The sequence below is a fragment of the Manis javanica genome, chromosome 13 (genome assembly GCF_040802235.1).
Source record: "Manis javanica isolate MJ-LG chromosome 13, MJ_LKY, whole genome shotgun sequence".
Lineage (NCBI taxonomy): Eukaryota > Metazoa > Chordata > Mammalia > Pholidota > Manidae > Manis > Manis javanica.
Window position 1 is genome coordinate 94098231 of NC_133168.1, and position 17468 is coordinate 94115698.

A 17468-nucleotide genomic window follows, 5' to 3' on the forward strand; every position below is an offset into this window, starting at 1 on the left:
AGTTCTCCCACTGTGTCTGCAACACCTCTCTTCTGCTCTATTCCAGCGCAGCCCCATCTCAGGGTCTTTGCATTTGCTGGTCCCGCTGCCCATCGATAGCAGCTTGGCTCCCATTTCACTTCAGGTCTCTGCCCACATACGTCCCCACCACTGGTCCAATGCTTGAAAGAACGCCTCCTGTTAGCTTGGCCATTGACCCTTCTTGATTAGTATTTCACAGCACTCCCACCCTCTACATGACATTGTGTCATTTATTTATGAGGTTGCCTCTGTCACTCAACTGTTGGATCCACCAGCAAGGGCTTTGTTCTCTGCTGGGTGCCCAGGACCCAGAATCCTGCTCAGCAAACAGTTGGTGCTTGGTCAGTATTTGAAGGGGCTGCGAGGATGGGTCGTAAGTGACAGTTGGCAGGTGCAGGTGTCACGCCTCCCCGCCCGCTCTTGGCTCCTCTTGTCGTCTGTGCACTGCTGGTGTGGGCCTTCCCTCCCGCCCTCTCCGCAGCTCATGTGCTGTGCTCAAGTTGCATATACAGCAGGCACAGGAACAGACCCGGTGGTGAGTCAGGACATCATCCAGTGGGGCTTGAGCAGCCTCAGCAGAGAGAAAGAAGAGAGTTCATCATGTTTCATGGGGAGCAGGGGCAGGACAGACTCATAAAACCTGTTGCAGTCACTTGATGCGTGTTTGCTGGGTCATGTTGGAACTCGGGGTCACAGTCAGAAGTGTTTGAGGAGCCCCTCTCTGGTGGGTACGTAGGATACTGTGTGTGTGCTCGCGGCATAGACGCTGCATCTCCTACCAGAGGAGAGCACGGACTCCCTGAGGGCAGAGAACTGGCCCGGTTGTCCTGTCTCCTGGCTTGTTGTATGCGGGGAAATCTCTTCGATGGTTTTCAAGTGAATGAAAAAGAGGGAAAGGGTATGGGGGGAGATCAGTGAATAAAATGACACATAAGTCCCAGTGCTAAAGACAATACAGTAAGTCCCCTCTTATCTGCAGGGGATACATTCTGAGACCCCCAGTGGGTGCCTGAAGCCGCGCATAGCACCAACCCCTATGTATACTAGGTTTTTTCCTATACTTACACACCTGTGATAAAATTTATGTTAGGTACAGTAATAGGTTAGCAATAATAACTAAAAAAATACAACAGTTATAACAATATACTGTAATAAAAGCTATGTGAATGTGGCCTCAAAATGTTTTATTGTTTTATTTAATGTTTTATTATTATTTCAGTTTTATTCCATCTGAGCACCCTTCTTGTGATCCTGTGAGGTGATGAAGTGAATGACATAGGCATCGTGACGTAGCGTCAGGCTTGCTATTGACATTCTGACTAAATGTCAGAAGGAGAGTCATCTGTTTCCAGACTTAAGGTTGACCGCTGGGAAATGAAATGACAGAAAAGCAAACCGCGGATAGCAGCTAGCAATTTGGCATGTCTACCTTGCAGATAGAATAGGGAAGATGTCGTAATTTATTATCACGACATGTTTTTTTCATTTCCGGAATGTATTCCCTTTTAAATGGATGGCAAGGTTTCACTGCTTAATTATATTGCAAGGAAAATGCCATAGACCAGCCAGCATTGAGGAAGTGCAGTTTTGGGAATAAGCCATTTCTGCACATTCCCTAAGACCACAGTTGCCCTGCCCCCCTCCGTCCTTCCACGTTCATGGACAAGCACCCTCCACACCATCAGGCCCCGTGTGCAGGGTTTCCTCAGTAGAGAGTATTGCGGGGAATCTGGTTTCGTAGGTTAAACGTAACAAATGGGGTTGGCTTTGCTGAGGCCGTCCTGCCGCCAGCCACCTTGATCCATCTGAGCACCCTGCCCTGCCTGGACCATGGTGTATCTGCTGGTGAAACACATCTGTGAATGAGTTTCTCCATGCTCAGAAAAATAGCAGATAAAATGGAGCCAACCTTAAATATAATGCTGGTTTTCAGGCAAGATGAGAAAAAATCCATAATCCCAGCAAGCGCAAACAGCCCAGTTACTTGTTAGCATCTGTCCTGTGTGTGGGTGGCCACCGCTGTCCTTTTTTTTATAAAAGCCAAGGGTGGTGCGAAAGAAGAAACTAGACCTCTGATCCTCAAGCAGTCTGTAGCTCAGCATTAGAATGTGGACAAATGTTTGTATTTTAAGATAATATTGATGCAGTTGAAAGGGGTAAAACATACTGCTGTCCTCAGATCCCTTCGCCCTTCCTTGGATTTCCACAGAAGTACTTTCTGGGCATCTCAGGATTTATTTCCTGGCGATTTTTCTGACTTAGGTTTCTTTTAACTAAAAGGTGTTTTTTCAAAATGGGATCCCAGAGATAGTAGATGGTTTTTATTGTAAAAAAGAAAAATGCATGGAGAAAAAACCCCCCCAAATCTGTGATGTGGAAAGTGTTAGTTCCCCGTCCAATGTCTCCGGAGAGCCACCGCCTCTGCTGACCGCAGTTTGATGCCTGTGTCCTCCGAGCCGGCTTCTGTGTTCAGACAGATGTGCATACGTTACAGTTAGCACCGCGGGGCTCTAGCCAAGCGCCCCACCCTCTGACGCTGTCTTCTCTCCCCTGCCTCACTGTTGGGCCCATCCTCCTTGTCCACTGGCACAGAGCCGCCGCATTCATTTCATGGCACCACAGCTTCTGTGCTGCAGGGATTGTGTCGGGGCCCACAGTGCTCAGCAGTTGGGGTGTGTCTCAGAGAAATCAAGGGGACGCCGGCCAGGTTGCTTCCAGACCCATCGGCCCTGTTCCCGGACCGGCATGGTTTTTTTAGGTTTTCCATTCTTTTTTGCCAGAGTAGTTTTACTTCTGGTTGCATTCCTTCGGGCTGCCCACCTGGATTCCCAGGCTCCGTTCCCTCCTCACGGAGCCCCCAGGTGCACCGTGGCTCGGCCACGTTGCTCTGTTAGGCTCCCAGACGCGTGCTGGTGGTCTCGCCGTTTGGGCCTCTGCATCCCCTTGTCCCCTCGCTTGTCTCATCAGCTTGGGTGTGGCTCTGGTGTGAGATGGATTTTAGGGTTGTGTAAAGTTGCCCCTTCTTTCCGAGCTCAGACACCAGTGACTTGTCAGAGAGGGACTTGTTGCAGGAGTCCAGGCAGCACCACGGAAGCCACCTGAAACTTCCGTGGCCATAGGACGACCCTGGGGACCCGAGGAATTTGCTGAAAATGCCAAATCTTTAGTTTCTTGAATAGAACAGAAGGGGTGTTTGGTAGAAGAAGAGGTGGGAAAGAGGGTGCTCCCCGTCCTCAGACCCCACCCTGCTTCTGAAATTCGTGGCCTAACTTGTCAGGCCCTCCCTGGGAGGTGTCCGCCGGGGCACAGCGGTCCCGAACCCCCTCCCACTCTCAGCAGGCCCAGGCCCAGCCCCGCCCCCAGGAAGGGTTGGCAGGCCTAGAAGAGCTTGCCGATGGCTAAGAGCACCACGCTGGGCGCAGCAGGAGCCAGGCGGGCAAGGGAGAGTTTGCGGCAGCTAAATCCTGCCCATTGGTCGCCAGCGTGGACCTCGCCACTTGTGACAGCTGGTCCCCATCTGCACCGGGGCTGTGCTGGCCTGCAGGCAGCCGCCATTCCGCCTCCAGTTGAGCACAGGTGCCCCGTTGCCTCTGCTTCCCGAGCACTGCGGGACAGGAGCTTCAATGTGGGTTTGTCTTGCGGGGAAAGCTAAGTTCAGGAAGCAGATTCTCCACAGTGGTTACTCACTCCGTAGTTCAGATGATTCATCTCCGTATGGGGAAAGGAGAAGGGGTGGCCTTCCTCGGTGCGGTGCCTCTGCCACCGTACCGACAGGTGGTAAGCAGTTGCTCAGTAAATGTGGGGGCTTGGTTTCATCAGCAGTGTGGGAGCACTTCCTGCCAGTACGGGCCCTGCTCGTTTGTTCGTGCTTTGACCCCTGAGGTCTGCACTCCAGTCTGCAGAGGAGCTCAGGGAGGGTAAGTCACTCGCCCAGCGTGGGGGTGACCGAGTCCATGCTCAGAGTGCAGGCTGCACTGTGGCCTGGGCCCTGGGACCCCAGCCTCTCCACGGATGCGCTGTGCGGGTCAGGGATCCCTCTGTCGGTGGGCCGGTTTTGCTCCCTCTTCGCGGAGTGCTGGTGTGTGGGCTTGGTGAGTAAATCCAGGCCTTCCCACCAGAGGGGACCACAGCCAGGCATCCCCTCTCTGGCTGGATCGTCCTCCCTGTGATTTCTTTGTGAGGCGTAACATCCTCACAGATGTAAAATCACTAGGGGTGGGGGCAGGCCACAATCCCCCTGGATTTGGAAAGACCCCTTCCCTCCCTCCATCTCTGTGACCTTGTAGGTGAAGGAAAAACCCTTTCTCTGCTCGCGATACTGACCCCAAGTGTGTGGGATTTCCACACCGTGTAGTCCTCCAGCTCTCTGCAGATAGACCCCAGCTGGGTGTCCTGCGGTTCGACTCAGTTCTGACCCTGACCACCCAGAGTCAGGGCAGACCCCACGGGTTCAGGGTGCAGGCCCACACGTCTGCCCCCCACATCAGACAGCAGTCACAAGCACTGGGTCTCCAGGTCCCCCATACTTCTCTCCAGTTTGGTTACAACTGAGGGTTCCCATGACCCCCTCCTCGGGTTTGATAATTTGCTATAACAGCTCACAAAACTCAGGAAGATGTTTACATATTTTGTTATATGTAATATAATATAATAAAATATTTGTATTTTACATTGTATATGACATATATTTATATATGTAATATAATAAAATTACAATTTAATTATAAAGAATATTGTAATGGGTACAGATGTAGAGGTACTTGAGGGGAGGTCCAGAAGGACCCAGAAGCCCCCCCAAACCCCAGAGTTGAGAGTTTTTATGAATGCTTTGTAATGTAGGCATGATTGATTATTAACTCAATCTCCAGCCCCTTTTTTCGGATGAGTTTAGTACAGGCCAAAGCAATCTACAGTGAGGTCAGGACAGTGGTTCGCCCTGAGAGGGCCGTCTTAATGGGAAGCGCCGAGGGTGCCTTCTGGAATGTTGGAAGTGCTTTTTCTGGGCTGGGATTCATCCAGCTGTACCCCTACAGCCAGGGCACTTCAGGTGTGCTGAAAACTCAGTACAAGCAAATAAAATGTCCCCTCCTCAGTACTGCCCTGAGGACCAGGAGAGCCACTGCTCCCTCCACTGTGACCCTGAAGGTGTGCTGGTGCGTGTCCGCGTCCCTGATACGGTGCCTCAGTGTTCGGCGGAGCCCCGCCCGCCTGTGCCACGCGGGATGGGTTGGCATGTGTCCATGCTTTTTGTGTTTCCACTACTGTCACTCCCCACGTGTGTCTGAGCTTTCAATCCAGAAACAGGTTTGCTGATAGTGGCTCCACGTGCTTACTTGCTTTACAGCAGCCTGACAGTTCGGAGGCGGCAGCTTCTGAAGCAGATGCCATTTTTTACAAGGCTGTCGTGTAACCAACCCTGCGCCCCTCAAAAACGGGCATCCCATGTTTGGGCACCAAAGTCGTTTTTGATGCCCTCCAGCATCTCTGATGAGCTTCTGCGTGTCGTCCATGAAGTTAGTACTGGTGTGAGTGGAGGCAGTTCATTCCTAGCGTCACCTTGAGGTTTGGTGGGAGGAGGGAAGGTTTGGTACTAAGTACGAAGTACCTTTAGCAGAGCCATCATTCCAAGGACACCTCCAGGGCTGATCGCCCACACATCTGCCTTTAGGTAAGGAGGTGATGCTCCCTAGGTGTCGTGGATTTTATTTGTTGTAAGTTTCATTTGGCTTGACTTGGAATAGAGACCCCCCAGGTGGGAAAGGAACTCCGAGCCCTCAGATGTCTCACGTTCGCAGGACTATCGTGCCCTGGCCACCTCACTGCAGTGCCGTGTGGGCCTGGAGAGCCTGCGGCCATGAAGGGCCCAGAGGGGAGCCCTCGGCAGTCAGCGTTCTCCACCGGCCATGGCTGCATCCTTGTCCCTCTCTTTCCCACCCTAGGAGTGTCACTGCAGGTGCATCCTCCCTGAAGACAAACCTTGGGGCCAGAGGTTTTAGACTCCAGAATCAGCATTATAGAAAAGGAAATTTAAGACACAGTCCGCTCACATGGCCGAGTGTGGGCAGCATCTGGGGGTCAGACAGGATCCTGTTTCTGTAGCAGAATGTGTGCACATTCACGTGGAGTTGAATCTGGGCAGATTTTGCTCCCAAAATAATTTTTGTTTTGCTTTGTTTTTTTAAGTTTGACTTCCCCTGAGCTCACTGGGTTTTGGGTTTGTGCGGGAGGGGTTGTGAGCAGCCGCCGGTCCTGCAGTCTCCTGGGAGGTTTGTTGAAGGCCCAGCACAGAGGCCTCTTGAGCTTCGCAGGAAGCCCGGGTGCGCAGAGGACAGCATGCTGGCCGCCAGTCCCTGCCCCGCGGGGGTTTCTGATCCTCTGCTCCAGTTATTTAGCCAGGAAACGGGAATGAAGAAGTTTGGGCTTTTGATCTGTTATTTAGGAAAGTACACTCACCTTTCAAAATAAGACTTTTTTTTAAAATCAAGAGAATTAATGAGGGGAATTTTATTCCTACTCTTAACAAAATTTATCCTCAGAACCAGAAGTGCCAGTAAAGTTCAGGAGCAAAGAGATGCATTCCAAAAACCAGAAAGCCCGTTGAAACAAAAACCAGATTTATGACATGCCAATGAGAGAGGGCCTGGCCTGGACTTAAACTTAAGGCCATTCTTGGCAGAATGAGGGAAGGGAGCCGCTGAAACTCATGTTTTGGAGACTATTAAATGATTACAGGGATCACAAGTCCAAGTCTGTGGGGAAGAGCTTGCCTAGAATGTGCTGAGTGCTCCTGTTGAGTGGGCATGGAGCAGTCTGGAAGGGTGACAGGGTCCCAGTGGCAACACCAGGGCAGCTCTGCCCCCAGATGGCCCACCTTGGGTGGCTTGGTTCCGTCCTTGTGGCTCTTGGGGGCTCTCCGGGCCGCTGAGGAGCCCCCAGCTGTCTCCCCACACACACCATCACCTGCCCTGCCGGGGGGAGGGGGTGAGGAGGGCACTGTTACTTCCTGCCCTGTGCGGGGCCAGCAAGCCCTTCCCCTCTGGCTGGTGCACTGTTGGGTGGCTTTCAATTTCCGTATTCTCAGGTTTTCCGGATTCCAGCCCTGTGAATGTATCACTCCATCCCCATGAGAGAGGACATTCGGTTAGAATTGTATCCCAGGCCACAGATGACTGCGTTAACGATGAAGGGTTACCCGAACGCTGAACCCTTACTGTAGAAAGCATTCATAAAATGTGTCAGCGCACAGTCCTGTCATAGCAGGTGGAATCGACCATCATCACTGGATTTCTTTTTAGCTTTTGGCTCACCACTATTTATGTAATCCTTGCTTTCAATGAGTGAACCTACTTTTTAAACTTAAATTCTTTCATTTTAAAGGAAACTTGGGTCTGAGTGCCTTAAATGGAAAACCAGTGTCGCTTGCCACCAACATTGACGTGTTGGATACCTGAAGGTGCAGTCAGGTGCTGTTGCCAGCAAGGGCACCGAGCCGCGGGCTTGCTCTTCCTTCCTGTAGACTGGGAAGGCGCACAAGTACTAGAGCCTGAGGGCTGTGTCAGCACCGCCGCGAGACGGCCTCTTGCTGTGATTGCCCAGCAAGGGAGGCGGAGCCCCCGGCGGGGCGGTGTCTGACTGTTCCACCTCCCGCGGCCCAGCCCTTCCCCGGGCACTTGGATTCGGTTTCCTACGCCGGATGTATCGCCTGTCTGAGATACCGAGATGCCATGGTGCTCCCGACATGACTGGGGGCCCCTCCCTCATGAGTCCTGACCCGCCCAGGCGGTGGCGGGGACCCTCGGCCTGACCAGGACCTCTTTCCAGCAGGAGACCCCTGCCCACAGCTCGGGTGAAGATGTCCACGCCGGACCCACCTCTGGGTGGAACTCCTCGGCCAGGCCCCTCCCCGGGCCCGGGCCCCTCCCCTGGAGCCATGCTGGGCCCTAGCCCTGGGCCCTCGCCGGGCTCCGCCCACAGCATGATGGGGCCCAGCCCGGGGCCTCCCTCGGCAGGACACCCCATCCCAACCCAGGGGCCCGGAGGATACCCTCAGGACAACATGCACCAGATGCACAAGGTAGGGCGCCCGGGCCCCTGCGCTGCCCAGCTGGGTCCTTGAGCTCGGGGCCAGGCATAAGCCAGCAGCCGTCCCACCACCCTGCATCTCCCAAGCGAGGTGTTCTGCAGGGGAGACGCCCTAATGTTGCTGCGAAGCGGCCTTTCGTTGATGATTAAAATGTCCCAATCCCAACAGGTGGCTCCAGCAGGTGCTGTCCTCCACTCGACTGCCCTGCTCGCCACCTAGCTCAGGGTGGTAGGTGCCCTGTGTGCTCCCGCTGTCCTGTGCCTGAGCTGATCATGCAGGCTTTTGCCACTGACAGGAAAGGAACCTCTAGGAACAAAAAATTTTCCTCCCTCTGTGTTCCTGGGAGGTAGCTGGAGAAACAAGGAAATGCCCCCTTATACGTACTAGCATCTCAAGGAAAAGGTGGCATCCCCCAGCTTCGGGGACCACGGAAGGCCCCCGTGGAAGAGGCAGACGGCTCGGCCGGGGGCGACGGTCTCCACTAACCAGTCCAGCCTCCCTGCCAGGGCCGTCCATGTGTCTGTACCCTGTTCCCCCGTCTCCCCCGAACCTGTCGGGTGGAGGGGGTTCTTGTAGCCACTTTACAGGTGAGGAATTGGGATCCCAGAAGCGGTCACTCGCTGCTGGCCCTCCCCGCCCTCCCCATCTCTGCATGCTGTAGGCTGCAGTGCAGCACCTGTCCTGTGGCCTCCCTCCTGGGAAGCTGTCAGCGCCCCCCGCGGAGATACACGCTGGCAGGCCAGCGTCTCCATCACAGCCCCAGGCTCACTCTCTCTGCCCATTTTGTGTCTTCCTCCTGGAATCATTCACGTTCCACACGTCTGTCAGGCACCGGCCATGTGTCTGGCATACTATGAGGGGGGAAGAAACTAGGGTCTGGTGGCGACGGGACACCCGCACCTGCACAGAACTCCTGCCCCAGGGGTGGCAAGCCCGTCGGACAGCTCTTTGGTCCATGGGAGTGGGAGCAGAGGGCAGCCTGCACCTAGGGGTCCGGTCAGCATCGCGAGGGCCCCACCCTTTCCCTGTGTAGGAAGCTGGCCCTCATGCCCCCTGCCAGGCCCTCCTCTTCCTCCTCTCGTGGGACACACTGAGCTATGGCTGACTTTGCCAGATCACACACTAGACTGTGTTCCCAGAGAGCAGGACATCTGTCCCAACCGGGGCCTAGCGGAGTGCCCTGGAAGGGTCCTAGAAACTGTCCCCTTAATCAGCCATTCCTGCAGGGGACGTTCTTAGTGCTGAGCCTTAGGAGGGCAGATAGGTGTCATCATTCCCCAAAGGTGTGATGTTGCTCTCAGGAGGGACAGAACCATGCCCCAGTCAGCCTCCCTCCCTGCCAGCCAGCAGGAGGCTGAGCTTGGATCAGCGAGGACATATACGGTTACCATACTTGGGCAGAAGTTTCTTTCTGTCCCTCTGATTTTCAGTCTCCCAAGGAAGAGGGTCCCTGATCCCAAGATGGGTGGTCACCAAGTCTCATTGTGACCGGGAACAGGGATCCCGGGATCCCGGCTAAAACTCCTCCTGACCGGAAGCCTGTGTCCTTCCCTGAGGGATTTTGGCCGTCTGGAATGGTCTCCCACCCTTCCCTGGCACCCAGGTGGTCACCCTCCACTGGGTGACATTGTTTCATGCATCTGCCTGACACCTCAGGAGGTGCCAGGAGCACGTCTTGGACCTAATATCGGTGATTCAGTTAACGGCGTGGCCATGTTGGGTGGACAAGCTCGGTGACCTTGAACTTCTCTCGGGCGATGCATCGCTGCGCGGCCTCTTCCCCTTCCCCCTTTTGCTGATCCAGCCTTCTTGTCGTCCCCTCACAGCCAATGGAGTCCATGCACGAGAAGGGCATGTCCGATGACCCCCGCTACAGCCAGATGAAGGGGATGGGGATGCGGTCGGGCGGGCACGCGGGGATGGGGCCCCCGCCAAGCCCCATGGACCAGCACTCTCAAGGTACTGTTTGTTCCCCTTCCTTCTTGTGTTTGTCCCCCCGACCCCCACCCCCGTCAGGAGTCCTGAGGCCATTTTCCTAATTGGGTCTCCGCAGGTGGATTGTGCGAGGGCCTAGGACAGTTTAGTCCCATGGCCGACCCTGCCTTGGGGGGCTGTTGGGCTCAGGCTGGGCTGGTGCTCTGTTTGGGGCACCCTGCCTCCGGGCAGCCCCAGGGAAGAGAACACTGGTGGGACGGAACCACGCAGAGCGCCAGGTGTTAGTCAGGGGCTGGGCCAGAGCTGGCAGCCCCGGGGCCACCCCGAGTGGGTTAGGAATGCAGATTCCTGGGCCCCCTCCAGCTCTGCCCAGGTGGAATCTGGGTTGGAGGACGTGGGGCTCTATCTTAACAAGCCCCCCCAGGTGGCTCTTCTGAGCAGGGCAGTTTGAACAGTGATGGAGTAGGTGGCTTCTCATCACGGGGTAGGAAGCTCTGGGGCGCCCCAGGTGACGGGAGTTAGGGGAGTGGGGCTCACCAACCCGAGGGGCAGGAGGGCAGGCCAGGAGATGCTGGGTCTGGGTGACGTCTCGGCATCAGCAATCAGCCACTGGCTGAAAGTTGGGCCAAACCAACCCAACCGAGCAAGCCCACCAGTCAGGCTGCCAGCGCATGCCCTCTGTGTGGCTTTCACCGAATCGTGACAACCAGGTCATTTGGCCTCCCTCCCTGGGGAGGAGCCTGTATAAGCACAGTGGAAAGGTTACCCCTTTGCCTTATTAAAAATCCCATGACGTGGTGCCAAGTGTCCACCTGGGTCCCCTTTTTCCCACAGGTTACCCCTCACCCCTGGGTGGCTCTGAGCACGCCTCCAGTCCAGTTCCAGCCAGCGGCCCATCCTCAGGCCCGCAGATGTCGTCCGGGCCGGGGGGGACCCCGCTGGATAGTGCCGACCCCCAGGCTTTGGGACAGCAGAACCGGGGCCCAACTCCGTTTAACCAGAACCAGCTGCACCAGCTGAGAGCTCAGATCATGGCGTACAAGATGCTGGCCAGGGGGCAACCCCTCCCTGACCACCTGCAGATGGCGGTGCAGGGAAAGCGGCCCATGCCTGGGATGCAGCAGCAGATGCCAACACTACCTCCACCCTCTGTGTCTGCAACAGGACCTGGCCCGGGCCCTGGGCCTGGCCCCGGCCCAGGTCCAGGACCGGCACCTCCAAATTACAGCAGGCCTCACGGTAAGGCCCGCCGTCTGCAGCCCTCGGGGTGGTGAGGGGACTTAGCGAACTGACTGGTGTGTGGGCAGCAGTGATGGGCAGACCTGGGCTTCACCACACCTGGGGATTGCCCAGACCCCCCACTCAGGGCTCTCAGGCCGGCAGGGCTGCTGTCTGATAAATGCTGTTCTTCTAGCTTCCTCCAGCCCCCCTTGCCCACACAGAGGGGCTTGTTGGGTGTGCCCCTCGTGTGCCCTGGAGCCAGGGCTGTGGGTGCAAGTATAAACACAGGATACTTTACCCTCTTGTTTTGTCGCCCTGTGTGTAGGTATGGGCGGGCCCAACATGCCCCCCCCAGGACCCTCAGGTGTACCCCCTGGGATGCCGGGCCAGCCCCCCGGAGGGCCTCCCAAGCCCTGGCCTGAAGGTACGTTCCCTTTGCCTTGGTGACACATCTGTGCCCTGATGCCCATCACCAGCTTGCATGTGCGGAGCCTGTGGTAGGGCCTGGTCAGACAGAGAGGGTCCCGGGGTTTCTTTGAACCAGCAACGAGAGTACCAGTGAACGAGTCTGCTGTGTGACTCAGGTGAGAGGCAGTGGGGAGGCCTGGCTGCAGCCACAAACATGGGCCTTCAGGGTGGGCATCTCCGAGTCTGGAGGTCACATCTGACCCCCTCCCCCTTGAGAATGCCCCCAGATGCTGTGGGAGGCCGGCAGGGTGACAGGGCGGCTCAGGGCTCCGCCTCCTGACTGCCTGGGGCCTCTGTCTTGTGTGAAAGACAGTGGTCAGGGAGGATTTGAGGACCATGTCTTTTGGGTCAGAGCAGTAGACCAAACAAGCTGACTTCCCGACCTCTAGGAGCCAGAGGCTTAATGATGGACACGGGAGAGCTATTGCTTAATTAGGGTTCCGCTGGCTCTGGGACTCAACATAAGTCGGGAACCTCGTGGCCCCGTGAAGCCACAGCATAGCCAGGGCAGACCCATGGCCTGTGCTGGGGTCAGTGGGGGGCTTCAGGGAGGGGCAGGTGTGCCCAGATCCCCAGCCAGTGAGATTCAAGGCGGGAGGGAGCGAGGCCCGTGAGTGAGAAGCGGCATCGCAGCTCAGGGGAGGTGGGGAGGTGGGGCCCATGCAGGGTGTGGGGGCGAGAGTGTCTGGCCCCAGGGCACTGAGCCCAGGGCACTGAGCCCGAGGCAGTCTTTTCATTTCCGCCTGGAATCAACCCGGGACTCAATGCTCTGTCTGCCCCTGCTGCTTGGTCCCTGCCAGGACCCATGGCGAGTGCCGCCGCCCCCACAAGCACGCCGCAGAAGCTGATCCCCCCGCAGCCAACAGGCCGCCCCTCGCCCGCGCCCCCCGCCGTCCCGCCTGCCGCCTCCCCTGTGATGCCACCCCAGACGCAGTCGCCGGGGCAGCCGGCCCAGCCCGCCCCCATGGTGCCTCTGCACCAGAAGCAGAGCCGCATCACCCCAATCCAGAAACCTCGGGGCCTGGACCCCGTGGAGATCCTGCAGGAGCGGGAGTACAGGTGAGGGTGCTGTTGGCTGTGGGTGCTGCCCCTGGGCAGCCCATGATGTGCGCTGGTGAGGCGCTGAAGGGCACTGCTGTGTGCAAACTGAAATCACTGCCTCTGTGCCCAGCCCCGGGTCCCCATGGTGGCGAGTGTCCTTCCTGGGGAACTGTGTAGTGGGCAGGTACAAGCAGCCGGATGGCCCTCAAGCTGTACACAGTGTGCGCGCTGTTCCTCCCAAAGCAGTGTGTCTTAGAGATCACTCTATTGGTAGAGAGAGTCGGCTTTTCTTTTTTCTGGATGCATAGTATTCTGCTCAGTGGCTAGCACGTAATTTATTCAGCCAGTCCTTGGCTGAAGGGACATTAGGTAGTTTCTAATCTTTTGTTAAAACGATGTCATAATAAGTACATTTGCATGGCTCTCATTTCACACGTGTGCTCGTGTTGTACCTCTCTGGTGTGTGGCCTTGTGTGGGCACAGAGGTTGTGGGCAGGGACATTTCATGGATTCTGCAAAACTGCCCTCTGTAGAGATTATATGGATGTGCCTTGGAATGAAGGTGCCCGTTTTCCTTGCCGGCACAGTGCATAGAACACAACCTGGCAAGCTTTGCGGGGAACACTCTCAGAACATCACTAGTTGCTGGTGGCCTTGCCAAGGCCTTCTGGGCACCAGGTGCTGTGTGAGATGCCTTGCACACAGTACGTCTGAATCACTGTGTCCTGTATTGCTGGGGGCACTTGACATTCGCTCCCTGAGCACCGTGCACACCCCCTTGGCATTTGTCACTTGTTCAGGGCAGCCTCGTTTGGTAGATGTAAGTTCCATGAAGGGAGGCTCTGCCTTATTCACCATAAAGCCCCAGATGTGTCGGTACATTTTGCCTAATGACTGTCTCCAACGTACGCCTCCAGGTGTGATGTGACCCTAGGGTGCTGTCCTTGTACCCAGATGGCTCCCTTCCAGCTCCAGCTGGACAGCTTAAAGGTGGCCTGTCCTAATGTTCACACGATCCCCACTTTTACCTCTTGTCTCCTCCTGTGCACCTGACAGCAAGCAGCTTGTTGGGCCGCAGCCCCTGCAGCCCCTTGACCCTGGCTTGTCCTCCCTCACTCCCTGTGCCCCCTTGCTGAATCCTTTCAGCTCCCTTTCCCCCATTGTCGGCCCTGCCACCAGCTCTGCACCTGCTCCTCGGCCTTCCTGCTCCCTCTCTGGTCTGTGCGGTCTGTTTTCCACCCAGCTTTTAGAAGTCTCTCTTTATAATTAGCTTCCATTAAAGCTGCTAGGCTCAGTCTCCCATTTGATATCCATTATCCATCCAGTAAAACCCCTTTCTGTTCAGCCCCTGCCCAAGGCTCTGTCCTTGCCTGCTCCAATCTCCCTGTTCCTTTTTCTGTTTAACCTGGCAGATGTTCCTACCTCAGGGCCTTTGCACAGGTTGTGCATGATTGCTTGTGTTCATCTAGGCCTCACTCCTGAGGTCACATCCTTATAGAGGCCTTGCCCACCTCCGCCACCCCCACCCCCCAGCCCATCCTTAAAATACTTGATACTCTCTGAAATTACTGTAGATATTTAATTTTCTAACTACTTCATGGCCTGTTTTGTTGTTAAGCTTGTGAGCTTCATGAGAGCAGCAAACAGCTCTGTTAGTCTCATTTAATGCTGAGGCTCCGCAACCTGGCTAGTCCCTGACACACAGTAGACGCTTAGTAAATGTGTGTGAACTGCTGTGAAAGGGGATCATCCCTTTGGAACTTCAAACCAAGTCTGTAGGGTTGCTCTGAGGCTTTTTCCCAAACCCCTACCGGCTAAATAGAGGCCCAGGGCTGGGCTGAGATTCCACCTCACCTGACTGCAGAAGCTAGCTCACGCTGCCGAAATGTCCTAAGCCAGCTTGTGCCCCGTAAGTGTTCCTGTTTGCTGGGCCCTTTGAGCCTTGGCTTCTGTGTTGCAGCTGGCACCCTTTTCTGAGCCATCTCCCATCTCCGCACCCGTGGCTGCCTCCCCCATGGGATGGATTCTCCCGAGACTACCGTGAAAGAACAGGGCCAGGCTGGCTCCTCGTGAGCAGACAGGGCCTTCTCTCACCTGGCTGCTTTCTGTCTTTGTGACCCAGGCTGCAGGCTCGCATCGCACACCGAATCCAGGAACTTGAAAACCTTCCCGGGTCCCTGGCCGGGGATTTGCGAACCAAAGCGACCATTGAGCTCAAGGCCCTCAGGCTGCTGAACTTCCAGAGGCAGGTGGGCGCGGGTGCAGCCTGTCCCTGCAGAGAAGGGCCCTTTCTGCCAGTGTGGATGCCCAGACTCAAAGAGCCCCTCGCAGGGAAGTCATTAAATGTGCCTCGACTGCTAACTGTGGCAGCGCCCTCCCACCCTTGTCAGCTCACTGTCCCTCCTTCCTGTCTGTGTCCCGCTCAGTGGTGGGACTGTGGCCATTCTTGGATGAGGAAGGGTGAGTCTTCCCTAAGGTGGCAGTCCTGGGCTCAAAACCAGAGACGTAATGGGTCCGTTTCTGAGGGTGCCATACTGTCAGATGATCCCTTATGAAGAATTTGTGTGTGGTTGAGGGAATCCTGTAGGCATGCAAGACCTTCTGCAGGGCGTCTAGAGGCAGCCTGCTCACCCATATTCGCCCTGCCCGCAGGCTCTCACCAGACAGCGTTTAGAAAGGATATTCCCAGAAGCAGCATTCTGCTGAGCTCCTGGTATTGGTTGTGCCCATTGCCCATTGTGCGGATGTGATGAAGTTGTGCACATGGCCAGTCTTTCCTCTTCCTTCCTAAAGCTGCGGCAGGAGGTGGTGGTGTGCATGCGGAGGGACACGGCCCTGGAGACAGCCCTCAATGCCAAGGCCTACAAGCGCAGCAAGCGGCAGTCCCTGCGCGAGGCCCGCATCACCGAGAAGCTGGAGAAGCAGCAGAAGATTGAGCAGGAGCGCAAACGGCGGCAGAAGCACCAGGTGCGTCCCCGGGCCCTGTGCGGCTAGGCCCGGGTGCCTGGGTGGTCACAGCTCTCACACCGAGGAGTCCTGGGTGTTCTGTATCTCAGTGTCCCGTTTTTCTTTTCTATTCATCGTAATAGGATTCTAGGCACCTAGAGTACAGTAGTGGACAAACCAAATGATAGGGGGCAGACAGGCTGTAATCATGTGAACATACACCGTTGGGAAGGGATAAGGTATGGGAGACGCGGGGCAGGGATGAGGGTGACAGAGAGGCTTTTCACATAGTGTGGTCTGTGGAGTGCTGGCTGAGGTGAGACCGAGCACAGACCCGAGGGGGGGAGCCTCGTGGATATGTGGGCTTAGAGCTTTCCGGGTAGAGAGGTAGGTGCCGAGGCCCTGCGGTGGGACTGTGCCTGTGTGTTCTGTGAATGGCAAGGAACCCAGAGTAGCCAGAGTAGGGGGAGCAGGGGGCAGGGGAGGAGGTAGTGAGGACGGGGAGGTGATGGGCAGAGCGTGCAGGGCCTTGTGGGCTGAGGGGGTAACTTGGGCCTTTGCTATGAGGAAAGTGGGAACTAGGGAGTGTTCCGAGGAAGGGGTGGTCTGACAGCGTTTTACAGGGAGAGTCAAGGAGACCAAACCTCTCAAGTAGGCTATGGGGGTGATTCCGTCTGTTGTTTCTCATTGACATTTTCTAAAGCCTTCCCCCAGTTAATATCTATTACTGGTATAGTTTAAAATAGTTGACTCAGCGTTAACCACTGGTTGCCTTGTGGTATTTATCACTCCAGTTGTATCTTTTAAATACATAGTAATCAAAAGTTAAGTAGCTGCCTTTAAAATACATCATCATGCACATGTACCTTGACCTGTTTTTAAGCATTGGGGAAAGATGATTCTTAATTATCTCAGAGTCTCAGAGTTATATCCCATCTCAGGGTGTGTCCAGCATCTAGTATTTTATGTAACCATTTTCCCCATTTGGGCACATAGTGTATTCTCAACTTCTGGGATAAGCGTTCTCCTACTGCAGTTCTCTTGGCCAGTCTCTGTCTCCTTAAAATAAATTCCCAGCCCTGTGAATGGAGGGCAGGAGCATTTTGAAGTGGTTAATGTTTGGTGCCAGGTTGTCCCTGTGTGTCGTGCACGAGGGAGGGTCCTTCTCCCACACTCCCCAGCGCTGAGTTCCACCCTTACACAGAGGAGGCCGAACCTCCTGGGCAGACAGTGTTGCTGGGTTGTCATGGTTACACCCACTTGGTTTCAGACAAGCACCTTCATAGTTTCGTCTAGTCGGGGCTGTGTTACAGTGACTCCTGTGGAACAGCCAGTCTTGTCTTACGCATGTGTCCCCACAGGAATACCTCAACAGCATCCTTCAGCACGCTAAGGATTTCAAAGAGTATCACAGATCCGTCACGGGAAAAATCCAGAAACTCACGAAGGCGGTGGCCACGTACCATGCCAACACGGAGCGGGAGCAGAAGAAGGAGAATGAAAGAATCGAGAAAGAGAGAATGCGGAGGCTCATGGTAAAATTCCGCCCTTGTGACCCATGTCCTTTTGAGTGTGTGCTGGGTGGCGCAGGACCCGGGGTTGATCACCTAGTGTTGCCCTGAGCCCTGTCACTGGCTGCTCACTTAGATGTGGGCCAGCGAGAAAGAAAGGGCTCGGGTTTGGAATCGGAAGACCTGCCCTCAGACCTCTGTGGTCACTCTGACCATTAAGAGTGATGGCAAGTTAGCTGGCT

The 17468-nt window shown here is 55.6% G+C and overlaps 1 protein-coding gene across 17 annotated transcripts in view; it reads left to right on the forward strand.

Annotated features, from left to right (window-relative positions):
* The window catches only part of SMARCA4 (SWI/SNF related BAF chromatin remodeling complex subunit ATPase 4), an 87156-nt gene that overhangs the window by 4994 nt on the left and 64694 nt on the right, over window positions 1-17468 (forward strand). For 13 of the 17 annotated variants that reach the window (XM_073220369.1, XM_073220358.1, XM_073220353.1 and 10 more), the window contains exons 2-9: window positions 7843-8095; window positions 9931-10063; window positions 10874-11278; window positions 11586-11684; window positions 12529-12787; window positions 14892-15018; window positions 15563-15736; window positions 17077-17250. In XM_073220369.1, coding sequence (XP_073076470.1) covers window positions 7874-8095; window positions 9931-10063; window positions 10874-11278; window positions 11586-11684; window positions 12529-12787; window positions 14892-15018; window positions 15563-15736; window positions 17077-17250 — 1593 coding nt within the window. In that variant the 5' untranslated portion in view covers window positions 7843-7873. The remainder of the gene's footprint in view (window positions 1-7842; window positions 8096-9930; window positions 10064-10873; window positions 11279-11585; window positions 11685-12528; window positions 12788-14891; window positions 15019-15562; window positions 15737-17076; window positions 17251-17468) is intronic. The other 4 variants (XM_073220355.1, XM_073220356.1, XM_073220354.1 and 1 more) reach the window with 2 other exon arrangements.